Source organism: Limanda limanda, chromosome 4 (assembly GCF_963576545.1).
Source record: "Limanda limanda chromosome 4, fLimLim1.1, whole genome shotgun sequence".
Classification (NCBI taxonomy): Eukaryota; Metazoa; Chordata; class Actinopteri; order Pleuronectiformes; family Pleuronectidae; genus Limanda; species Limanda limanda.
Genome location: NC_083639.1, coordinates 4,469,240 through 4,482,644, shown reverse-complemented (window position 1 = coordinate 4,482,644; position 13,405 = coordinate 4,469,240). Strand labels below are relative to the sequence as shown.

Here is a 13,405-nt window from a genome sequence, read left to right as displayed (position 1 = left end):
GCCTCTACTCTTTGAAACCAGACCGACATTTATTAACTAATCATCGGTTTTCCTATTGCTAAAATAAAAAAGAGCTCAGATTAATGTGTTTATACTATAACACAGACCTACTTCAGAAATTGATAGGAATTTATAAGAAAATACATAGATAAATGGCAGAAAACTGACAAAAGGTGTGTTTGTCATCAGACTGCACATGTGTCAGAGCTGCGTGTGTGAGACAGGCCTGTGTGTCTATTGATAGACAGGTGAGTGACAGGGGAGCATCCAGGCCCTCGTGGCAACAAGCAGCTGCACGCAAAGTTCATCACAACTTGTCATCTCCTGTACACACAACCACTGATCTGTGCCTCTACCGACCAATCAGAGCCCCCGTGCAAGCAGCGCATGACGACACTCACCATGCTCTGGTCCCCGGTCTTGGTGAAGGTATTTTCATCCGCAACATCGCGCTTCACCCAGCTGTAGGAGACGGTGTAGCTGGTGATGGGTGGGTGGTAGACCGTCAGGGGGCGTTCCCAGCTCACCATCAGGGCCGTCTGGTTCAGCGGCTTGATCTTCATGCTCACTGGGGCACTGCTGCACGCTGAGAGAGCAGAAAAAAGAAATGTCTGATTTTAAAAGGAATGTAAGAAAAAACGTTTTTCACTGTCTGAATTCAGCTGGGTCAAGCTCCAGTTGGGAGGACAGAGGTTCATGTGTGTGGGCAGCACGCAGGTTGCCTTGTAACAAGCTGTTATTGCTGTCTGCTGCTGACGTGACTCAGAGACATTTTCACATGAGAAACCACTAAAAAGGTCAAGATAATACAGTGACTCAAAAATGAAGACACGCACTGGTGTCTGAACCGGGGTCGGGCACGACCACAGGTGTCAGGAGGGATCAGCAGCCTGGACACTTGTTTTTGTGTCACAGCGCTTCCCGGTAGAACATTAACCGCCAGAGTGTAGCCACAAATATGTGGTGCAAATACTGCAACTTCCCAGCCACACCTAATTTGCAAGATCCTGTCTGTGCAACATTAAACAGGATGCAGGAAAAGGGGGATGGAAGAAAGCCTTAGAGTCGGCCTCAAGGTGGCAGTGTAGGCTGCAGCATGGATGTTTACAGAGGGATATGTCAGTGTGAGCAAGGAACTGGACAGGCTTCTTAGCACATCGGGGCAGCGGCAATCAGGATCCTGTGTCAACTGAGTATGTTCTCACAGGGTGTCTGCCAAATAGAAATTGTCATCACAGTTTTCCCCATTTGCACATTGGAGCTATGGTGCAAATTATGGACCACGATATGTGAAAGGGAGACAGGGCGGAAGGTAATCAGTCAGAGGGACACGGGGGAAAAACACAATGGCGAGAAAATCCTGGGGTGTTGATGAGGTGTGACAGGTGTGAAACGCATTATAACCCATCCGATGTTTGTTGTCAAATCCACTGACTCAACAGTCATTTAATAACAGCTGAAGACGCCGTGGTGGTTTCTCTGCCTGCATCATTACAGTCATCGTCCCTGTCACCATCTGCAGCGGTGAACTGGCAACACTAACATCAACAGCTGCTGGAGACCTCTTGGTGCCATTTGTACTTCTGCCAAAAATGCAAACATTTGTTCAGAATAACCGGGACAGCTACTCTCACTCGTGATCCGCCGAGGAGAGAACACGATGCCTCTGTGTTAATTGGAAACGCCATTGATCTGAGGCCGTTGTTCGTTTCAGGAAAACATTTTTAATACAATGGCAGTTTGGCAGCAGAGCTAATTAGCTCTCATCCCAAACCGTTCAAAATGTGAATGCAAATGGGATTTTGTCACATCAACTCAGGTTCAACTGAAAACATGAACTTCAGTATGAATGAAAGTGAATAGAACATAATGTTTCATCAGTAGAACATGGTAGGGGCACTTGACATAATTATATTATTTATGTGTGAATACATCGACTGCAAGCTAAAAGAAGCCCATCATACTTTTGCCTCAGCCTATGATGACTCATATCAGAGCTTGACAATTTGTCCTTGCAGCTTATTTCATAAAGAGTATCAATTGTTTGTCCACAATTAGCAGATCTGGTGCTTCTCACCTCTCGAGGATATGCAACTTGTTTTAAAGAAGCTGTGTGCAGACACTGTAATAATGATGGGAACACCAGAATTTCACTGAGGAAGAAATTAGGCTGGTTTTAACATAATATCTGGTATTTCCTGAGCTTTGCAGGGAAGTCAAGTTCAGTATGTGAGGGTTAAATAACAACACGGCAACTACAACAGTTATTTGTACAGCACTTATTTTGTTTGTGTAATTGTTGCTAGAACTACAAGCACAGATTTAACACTAATGAACAGAATTACAATGTTGGACTGTGTTAATAATGCTGTGTTAATTATTGGCTAAGTGAAAGAAAATTAACTGACAAGTGCTGAGATAATTTGTTGAAGCCTTTTCAGTCATATATTACAAACTTTCCTTGGTACCAGAGAGAAATGGCTGCTTTTTATCTCTTTTATATCACCGTAATTTAGTAAATTTGAGCTTTCTAGGTTGAACAAAAGAAGCAAGTGTAAACCATCAGCATGGATTTATCTTCTGTCATTCCATAGAAACAAAATATTGACGATGCGATTAACTATTATCTACTAGTAATATCCAGAGTAAATGATAATGAAAATAACAGTAACACCAAGTTGTTTATATATCTCGTCAGATAAAGGCTGTATTTTTGGTATGACAGACTGCAGAGCTTGTGTTTACACCTGCAGAACAATCTACAGCCTCAGAGAACACACAAACGCTGGAGTAAAATATTGACTTATGTATTCTTGGCATTATCTCCAAACAAAAAGTCTGCCCCATGCAAACAAAACCTGCAACCTGTACTCTGCATAGCTAACCTCAGAAAGGTTAGTTATGCATCTGTAATGTCCAAACAACCCTGGTGGCAGTAAAAGCCACCGGGATGGAACATTCAGTCAAAGTGTGGCCCTGGCTCTCCCAGCATTTACAATCAAAAGCCATCATTTACTGCACGAAGATAAAATCCCCTGCCCCCCACCACCACACACACACACACACACACACACACACACACACACACACACACACACACACACACACACACACACACACACACACACACACACACACACACACACACACACACACACACACACACACACACACACACACACACACACACACACACACAATGTTGACAGGTACCACCCCTGAAGATAAGATTGACACTGTTCACCGCCAGCGTCTCCCAATCTACTATGAATTCTTACATTTTGAGAGAGAAATACAAATGTGTGAGACACAAAGACAAAATGAGCTGGAACGAGGGGATGTGGGGGGGGAGAAGAAAAAAAGAGGAGAGATACTGGTCCACATTCATTCTGCCCACTGACATAATGCCACAAAAGCAATTTCACAACTTAATTTGCATGGGTCTATTTTAGCTGTGCCACATATTAATGATGATTGCTGATCGGCCCCGGTTAGGGTGCTCCAACTTCATCACAGGCATTACCAATCAATTCTCCACACTAGACAGCAACAACACCACTTTAAGGAGCAGCAGCCTTCCTCATTAGTCTCCAAAGTTCCTGCACTGCTCTGTTCAAGCAAGTGCTGCAAGACGCGCGCATAAAAGAGCGAGACGAACACGAATGCTCTTATAATAAAGCCCTGTGTTAGATCTGTGCTTGCCGTTAACTTTGATATGAGAATGAGTTGAAACAAAGACAGAATGACGGACACCCTTCTGACTGGACTGGCTTCACACAGAAATATCTAGGAATGTAAATGATTGCATGTAATGATGTTAATCACACAATAATATGCATATGGTGCTTTTAACGCCACCAACAGGGAAAATACGAATTGACTTCTTCAGTCCAATTATGTTAATCGACCCAGTGATTTCAGAACAAATAAATAAATAAATGCTTCTCCATTGAGCAGCAAGATGATGAAATGTTGCTAAAAAGCCAAATATGCTTTCTGAAAAACGAAATGGTGAAAAAGATAATATATGGTCAAAGCTTACCACATAAAGCTTGAATAAATCAAACCAGTTAGAGAAGGACAATTGGAATTAGCAATTAGGATGTCTTAAGACACTCGAGAAGAAATATTTACATTAAAGCATGAATTATCAAACTTTACTGTTCTGTTGAGAGGAAAACTTTGTTATATCCTTAGTATTCTACGTCTTATTGGATCCTGGTAGGATGCAGATGTGTAGCTGTTAACTCGTGCTTTAACCTCAGACTTTTAGCGTAATGTCATTATGTAGCCATCAAATATCCTTCCATTTTGTTTAAGACCCCTTGGCGAGACGCAATTGTTTTAATACAAGCCATCATCTGACTCACGATGCTAGCGTTAGCTTGAATTAGCTACTTCACGATAACTAATGAAATGTCCCACTGTTTGAAATCAAGGACTCAAGGTTACAAAGACGTCACAGTGATAAATCTGTCAGTTATCATGGTAAACCGTATATGTGCTGGGTGAGAAAAGAACAATTGAAAGTCAAGGGAACAGTAACTAAGGGATAGGGATTTATTCAGTTTAGACACATTCTGAAAACGTAGATGGGCTTGTGAATGACTTGGGGAAGCTTTTGGATGGGATGCAATGTTTGCTGATGTCTGACGTAACCTTGGCCTACAGACAGTGTACATTACATAATACTTAACCAGACCTAACCCTAATACTTGTGACCTCATTTTACTGCAAACTCTCACTGCTCTATTAGGCTGAATTCTTAAAGAACTAATAAAATAGTGTGTAGCTCCTTGGATTTAATACCCTATATCCCATGTGCTAAAGTGCAAACCACAGGGAGAATCTCAAAAACAATGCATGATATATATCACATGTAAGTTACCTCTTGAGGACTCAGTGCTGTGAGGGCTCCTCAGGATTTCAGTCAAATCCCTCTGCCATGCAGCTTTCAGAGCTGACTTAAAGACTTTCCTGTTGTCCAGATCCTGCAGAGGCCGGAAGTTGTTCCTTAGGTACTCCACAGACTTAACATGGTCCTGTTGCTCTGTTGTAAAGATGGAGTAAAAGGCCTCCAGCTAGTTGGGAAAAAAAGAGACAGAGAAAAGAAATTTGAAGCAAATTTAAGCGGTTTTATTACAATATGTGTGTATGTGTGTGTGTGTGTGTGTGTGTAGAATATAAAACATCATGCAGGACTGCATTTGTATCCACTTGCCAGTAGCTGACTGTTCACATCCAGAGCACAGTATTTGCAAGAGACATTCACAGCACAGGCACCAGCAGGCACGGACCTCAATCATCATCCTGGCTACCTACCGGCCTGTAACTTCTCAATGGGGCAAAATTTGTGGCCATTGATTGCCATGAATGATCTCCTGCCACGCGCTGTAATGACTACACATTACAGACACTGTGGAATCAATGTGTCCTATGCGTGCTTGGAGAAATGAATTATGGGTTCATAAAGACTATCTGCGAGCGTCACAAACATTGTAGCGGTGGTCAATATTCTTGCAGCACGAATCATTTCGGAACAAAAGATTTGTCCTCCTGCGAGCTGATAGAAATTCCACTGAGCCCTGCACATTTCGACGAAGGAGAGGATATGCAGCTGGGGAACCCGAGAATGGAATGTGTAAAAGATGCAGCCAAGGACTGTATATGGGATCAGCAAAAAGCGTGGGGCATGATTTGGCATACATTATCTCTCAACATCACAATGGCTTAACCAGTTGGAGGTAAGCTTTTTGTACAGCACATAGGTGGCTGGAGTAAGTACGCAGCATTTTTATTAAACATATGTTTAACTATCACTGCAGTAGCTGATACTGAGGAACATGTAACTCAATGTGCGGCCGTATTCTATTGAAGAGCCTATAGTCACGGTCCCAGTCCCACAGCATAATATATGTATAAGAGCCGTCTCATACTTACTCTCATTCAAAAACCACTAATTGGCTCCCTCCTCCCCGTTTAATCATCCCCTATATTGGCAGTTATGGTTTCATATGCAGAGTAGTAGGGGAGGAACAAGGGTAACGGGAAGACAGAGGAGAGGTAGATGAAGGGAAAATTGCTTGTGCGCCGGCACTGTAGGACAGCAAGTGATCCACTGACTATGTGCGAATGGGATCTGACTGTGCGTGGATAATGTACCTGTCTGGGCATGTGTGTGTGTGTGTGGGAGTGTGTGTGTGGGACCTGAACGCACCTGTGAGTGGGACAGATACACAGGCCTGGAGAAGATGATCCACTCCACTACCTTGCTGCAGGGAGGCATGGTCAGAGAGCCGGTGTATCGGTAATAGCTGTCCACTGATGATGGCAGCAGATCCCTCAGGACGAAAGATCTGAGGTTGGTCTCCTTTTCTGTGGAGCGCACGGCACCAAAAAACGCATCAATACACACGGATGAAAATCACAGACTTCTCTCTGTGCCGCCACAAAAATAGCACATCTTTCACCCTTTAATGCTCTGCTAAAAACCCTGCATATCTTACATTTACACCAACATTTACAAGGTCGTTTCATTTCACTCTCCCCGTGGCAATTTTACTGCTTTCCTGAAGCCTCCACCAGTGGAACGACGGTGGAAGCAGTTAAAAGCCTCAGCAGTTGTTATCACTCCGGCCAGATCTCTGCACTCAGATGGGCTGAGAGAGGAGCAAACGGAGGGTAGGCTGATAAAATGGCCCTGCCCTGAAAGCTGAGATCTGTGGCTTGGTGGATGCGTGCTCTTCTCCGTGTTAACAACCACAGCGTGGGCCAGGGGGATTAAGACGGATCCGAATGATTACCGGATCTGTTCTATCCGCTGTGATCAGAACCAGGCGAGGTCATGTAAAACATAATAACAACAAGCAGCAGTTTGAGATGCAGATGAATATCCCCTTATCTCCTGCAAACAAGCCACGCGGCCTGTGCAACTGAGCTTGTTTTTTTAATATTTTTTTTTACTTCAAATTTGATGTGAAAAACCCGAATACAGCTGAATTTATGTCAAGTCCAATCTCTCACAGCTCACGATCTTATCTAAAGAGAAACAGAGGTTTGGGGTGTGGTTTGCATTTGATAGCATTACTGAGGCACTGGAGGGCTCGCCCCAGCGCCTCATCTGTACTCTGAGTCAAATTCAGTATTCACAGCCTTTCCTCTCCCCGTCTTCAGGCGGTGTACGTGCCCTATCGCTCGTGGGCCGCCGAGATGCTGATGGATGGATGACTGTGGGATAACGAGCAAGTGGAAAACCAACCACCCAAACGGGGGAGGAGACGAGGAGCATTTAGCAGCCAGCAGGAAGAGAGTTCAAAAAACCACCACCACACCCACACTGAGCTCGCTCTCAGCTGGGAGATGAGAGATACTGTGGAGTTAGCACAAACATCTGTGCATCTGCACAGCTCAGAGTTCAGCCACTTTCGGAGACTGATGGAGATTCATGAAATAAACTAGCTTAACCCACGTTTTGGCAACCTGCCTTCGTCAGGGTTTTATAACAGAGGAAAAGTGGAGCTTAAATACCTCTGTGAGATGAAAACCAGCGGTGAAAAGACCCTCCAGCGGACACCAGGCCACTCAAAAAACAGGCCATTTTCTTTATTGCAATTACTTCAATAACATTTTGGAGAATAACCATTTCTCTTCACAATGTCAGTGCTCCAGAGGTAGTGACAACTTGCTCTAATGTTAATAAATACAAGTAGAAGGCTAAATGATTCCGGAGGAGATAATGGTCAGAGAAACACAGCCAACATAGGTCATCTAATCATCTGGTGAGATTTTAAATTTCAGTTATAGCACGCTAGCGGACGTTAGCCTCAGAATGTTCGTCGTTGCTTGGCAGCATCCTCAGAGGCTCCAGTCTCTCTTATTAGCTGTTTTGGTTTGATATTGAATCCATAATATGTTTGATAAAAATCAGGGCGGCCCAGACGATTCTGCAGGCAGCTCAGGATATTGAGGTTAAACCCTTTTATTCCCTTAGTCTAGTTGTTTGTGCACGTCACCTCAGACCCTGCGACTCCCACCTGCCGGCCTTTTTCCTCCACTACTATCACCCGACCTGCTCCTCCTCCCCACTCACATGTTCCCCAATCCCTCATTAGTTCCCTCCTATATGTACTGGTCCGTGTCCACTTGCTCTCTTCGTGCCATGCGCCTCAGCTTGCCAGCGCTCTCTTCTTCACCTGCCTCTTTTGATCCTGAACATGTTTATAGATTTTGTCTCAACTCAACCCTTTCATACTGTGTTTGCCTGTAAGGATTTTTTTTTTCTTTATCTTTCTTCTTTTTCGTAAGAAAAGACTAAACATTTACGTCTGCCTCTTGAGACATGCTCCCTTTTCGGAGAACTGTGACACTATGCGTCTTCATATCCTCATCCATGGTTCTTGTCAGCAAATGATCATGCTCTCATAAAGGCCGTCAGCGGCGGGTTGTTAAACAAGCCACATGTGTCCGTGTAAACAGAGCTGCTGAGTCCCAAGCAGCGGTAAAGGATTACACGGTCATGTTAAAACATCTGCTTATGTTGTGCATAAGTCATGCATGCAGCGGAGCCAGCAAAGCAGCAGTAATTTAAGACAATATGCCACGAAGAAAAGTGCCATGACCTGCAGCTCGAGACATTAATAGTTTAAACGTGAGTATGAGCCTCTACAGGAGCCACAGTCCATGAGAGTGAACATGTACATCTGAGTGTTGTCTAATTGAGGCTCTGATGTAATTAATAGTTCTGTCTCGGTGAGTGAAGCTGTGGCCTCCCACTGTGGAGCTACACTAAAGAGCGAGAGGCAGTATCCTGCTAAATTTATTACATTTTTCAGTTCAACGCCGCTCATATCTTGTGTTTACACTAATTTGATATTTAAAAAACACAGTGTGCTTGCATTAAAGAGAGCATCAGTGTTTGTACCACAGAGGCAGGAAGGACTGCCGTGAGGAATTTACCTCTAGGATCAACCAAAGCATCAAAAACAGCAATATCTGAGTGATTTTGTACTGGAGGATTATTTCTTTTTTGAATATTCCGCATGAACTTAATCCCCAGAGCAATGTTTCATGCCGAGGAGATTTTGGTTTTGATAAAAAAAATACATCTGTGGAAAATAAATAAATACAAAACACTTCAGATAAACAGAGCAGAACAAAAACATACATTTATGGAGAAAATATGCAAATGCATTGGCCACATTCATAAATAGAATTTATAAGGATCTTACTTTTCCCATTACTTACCATGATGCACGACTCCTTTCAGCCCCTGGATGATAGGGTCCACAGCTGGATTGTCCTTTTGTCCCAGCTGCAGGAAATGTCCAGAGACAGCAGATTACAAAAGGGATTACAAGACCGGAATAATAAAGACATTATAACTAGAGACAATCAATATGAACAAAATACAGGGGTTGGATGAAGAAAGGGCAAAGTCTCTACAATATAATATAATCTAGCACAGACCATCTGTTCTTTGGAAGTTCATTATATTAGATTATTATAGTATGTATTAAAGACTGTCCCAAATGTGTATTACATGATCTTTATGTAATCTTTGCACGCAAAGAGCTTTTAAAGGGCTTCCTGTGTGTGCAGATCACCCGGCCTTTCGGTGAATTCACGCCCAATTCCAACGTGAGAAAGACCTTTTTCTAAATGGCAGGAAAAGACATTAAATAAATGTAATCATAAATGTATGGTAAATTAATTTTATTCCCTAAATTACTATACACGGCTTACACAAGCTATTGCTGGGTCGTGCAATTCTGCTGGGAAAAGGCAGATGCCGGTGGCTCCTCCTCTGAAGTGAGTTAATGCAGAGACATGTACACTTTGCAACATGATTATAGTCAACGTTGGAAGCTCAATATTTCAGCTAACAGGTCATTTTGAGTCAATTTTCTCTCCATGAATCCCCAGTCCTCATTTTCAAGCATGTTAGTTCTGCTAAAATGTAAACTGTGTATATGTCCCAACAAATTATCCAAGAAAAAAAAAAGAAAAGTCCATGACACTTATTCGACCAAACACACAGCAGTAGTTAACATATGTTCAAACAAATCAATATCATGAGTCTGTAGTTACCATCCAGATTGTAGCATGTTTCACGACATCACCTTGACCACAGTATCCTTTTGCGTACACAGCAGCATTAATAAAGCGAATCATTTGATCACTGCTCTGCTTTCAATCTGTTCACTCTAATTGTGCTTTTGATGCTTTGATTTTTACGAGACATTGACGCTGACGACTTCAAAGGCTTCGTGTCCTTCTGTAGCTCTTAGCTCTTGCTTACCAGTGTGACCTCCACAACTTGCCAAGGCCTTTTGGCTGCCAGCTACACTGTGCTGATTCCCTCCTTATCGGTTCGCTCTGCTCTTAATTATTCGCAATGACTAAACACTAACAAATATTGCCCAGTCCGACATGTTTGCAATATTCCCAATGTCCTACTTAAGAGACGAAACTGGACAAAATAGTGGTGGGACGCGGGGACCAATCTTTCCTTGCTCAACATTAATTCAGGTCAGTCAGAGGAGAATAATCGTGTGGAAGTGAATGCTGAATGTGGATAATATGCACACCTTAGAGCCCATTAATAGGCCTTTGGGGAGCATGGGAGGAACTCTTCTCATTGATTAGAAATGGTAAATCTGAGCCAATGTGTGTGTGTCCGCTTAAAAAACCCTCACACTGTAAACTGCTATTCAGCGGATTGTGTACGGTGGTACTAATTGCAGTAACCAATAGGGTTGTCAGGACCCAGCGGAGGCATTTAGGTCCTCGTACACACACGTTTCATCACTGTCTTAGAGTAGACCTACATTGCAAACACCTGTGTCCCCATTCCAGCCTCCCTTCGGCGAGATCCGACCCTTGTCTATATACCATTAGGCTGAATGTAAGCGAGCATTGATCACCTGTCATCTATCGCAAAGATAGCGCTAATAGAAATAAAGAGAGTAACAGGGGGAGGGACCCTGAAAGTGTCATCGCTGCTGGTGTGTGCTTTTCCACGGTTCATAAATCTCTGAGGTGTTTTTACAGTTAACAGAAATTAGGACCATTGTTGTCCATTAAGTGCTTATGTGCACAGACCTTCAGGGGACAATTTGTAGTATCTCGGGAAAGCAATCTGCAGTGTGCCACCGAACAAAAAAAACTAATCAGCAACCAGGTGAAAAGAAAATGTCCTATCACAATAAAGGTGTCAGGGATCATTTCTAATAAATATTTATCCTTTACTGACCAAAAAAGCGTATTAATATTTAGACTTTTTCATAATTGGACAAATACATTTCCAACTATTCCCATCAAGTCATAATTGCCTCGCTGTTTAACAACGTCCTTTCTCACCCTGTGTGAATCGTAGTTGTATTTTCAGGGTGCACTTAACTTTTTCCTCAGTTGCTTTCAATCCACTATTGATTTACTTATTTCCCTGGTTTCCTTAACTAATTGTAACATTTGGCAGTAAGTGGTTCCTGTTTAGAAAGAACATTTTTACAAACCTATTAAAAAGGATACTTCGTTTTGGGTTATACTACCAACAACTAAATGAAAAACCAATACACGGAGGTTTTCCTCAGATCATTGCATCTCATCTGAGGGAACTAATCACTTGAGGTTGATTGAAATATTGTTGGTATTTGGTCGTAAAGGAATCGTAGAAACATGTTTTTTTTCTCCTGATGATGGTTCTGTATATAAAGTCAGGAGCTCACCGAAGTGTTAAGATTTCAGTTTGAGGTGAACTCACAGAATTCCATTGCATTTCATATGATAGTTGGTGATATATATTTTAACACACAGACGTTGCATCACTTGAGCCCTGCTGTCCATCTACACCTAAGGCTGAATCTAAAGATGAACGACATGAATGCTCCCAAAAAGTGAAGCCAGACCATTCCGTATCGGCCCCTGGAGGCTGGCTGCAGTATAAGTAAAAATATCCTGCCTCCTCTATTAGTTGATGGGACATGGATCTGACTAAAAACTTAAAGTAAGGTTAACATTAAATGTTGTTAAAGAGGGTTTCTGTCAATTTGCCTACCTTTTGGTAAGTTTGGTTTTAATTAGTTATAAGATGCTAAAAAATGGGGGTAAAACATCTGGATTGACAGGTAAGGCGGACCTTCAGTGGGTTGAGCATGTGTATTGGCTGGACCTCGATAGTGCAGCTCCAAACCACAATCACTGTGCTAACTCAAACAAATAATGTTATGGTTCACTTTGCACAATGGGGGGTAGTGGAGATCTGCTTCCATCTTTATATAAAGTCTACGGCCAATGTTCTGTGGGTATTTTTATGTAATCATGATTTTCTTTTTATAGTTGTCCCGACCTCCATTCTTGATGGTACTTTACCTCGAAGAAGACGGCCATGGCAGCGATGATGCGTCTTTCCTTGATGGCAGCGCTGAGACTGTCAAAGTCATCTGAATTGTAAAGGTAGATCTGCATCTGTGATGGGAAACAGAGCATAAACAACTTGAGAAGTGGACAAGGAGAACGCACGGTCCTGCCATCAATCACTTGGACACACGGCTGAGGAGCTGATGAAAAGCTGTTTTGAGGGACATAAAAGAGGGAGTATTTATCACTCTCATCAATCTCCCATAATCTGTGTCATTCCTTTTTGTGTGCTGCCACTCCTGGAGGATGCTGAAGAAATACAGCAGGCGCGTTCCTCAGGGCGACTGTCCTCACTGAGGCAGTCATGAGCTGAGAGGTGGAGGATAGGGCTCTTCTCCTTTGGGGAGATCTAAGAGAATGCTGTTCTTTTAATCATTGCACCCAATTATCTTAAATCACCCACAACATCGCTTCAGATTTCTCAACACGGTTGTTTGGGTATAATCCACAAACCATCAGAGTGCACCATTTACCTGCATTGCACTAAATATATATATATGATTTTCGTTTGTTCTTTCGTTTCATAGCAGACACATATAGTGCTGATCAAAATCAGTAAATGCTTCTAAAAGTAGCAATTGGAGCCGTCCATCATCTCACTGCTGTGCGCCCCTTTTAAATTGAAAAAGCCTTTCATGTCACTGAAACAAGTTAATTGGCAATAAGAAAAAGGTCCTAGATGTTGATTTAATTAAAATCCTTTTTTGTCTTTCAAAGGAAAATAACGAGACCCCCCCCCCCCCACACTCCAGTCGGCTAGGCTGACAACAGATCTAAATAGTGAAAGTAAATAAGTGCATACATAAGCATGGATCCATTAATGTGTACCACGGGCCTGATCCAGGTACAGAGTGACTCAATCCAGATCATTTGAGTTAATCAGCTTCCTTCAGAGTTCCTAACTGCAGACTTTAATGAAGCTAATTTGTTGTCTGAGAACTCAGCAAGAAAGAGCACTGGCCATTCATCACCCTTCAGATGTTATTAA

General features: G+C 42.6%; 1 protein-coding gene across 1 annotated transcript in view; it reads right to left on the bottom strand.

The window, feature by feature from the left end:
• Positions 1-13,405, bottom strand: part of ca16b (carbonic anhydrase XVI b) — a 92,610-nt gene that overhangs the window by 20,853 nt on the left and 58,352 nt on the right. The window contains exons 5-9 of the mRNA XM_061069473.1: positions 12,370-12,465; positions 9,244-9,310; positions 6,218-6,375; positions 4,889-5,081; positions 402-586 (exon numbers count right to left, since the gene is read on the bottom strand). Of these exons, the coding sequence (XP_060925456.1) occupies positions 402-586; positions 4,889-5,081; positions 6,218-6,375; positions 9,244-9,310; positions 12,370-12,465 (699 nt within the window). The remainder of the gene's footprint in view (positions 1-401; positions 587-4,888; positions 5,082-6,217; positions 6,376-9,243; positions 9,311-12,369; positions 12,466-13,405) is intronic.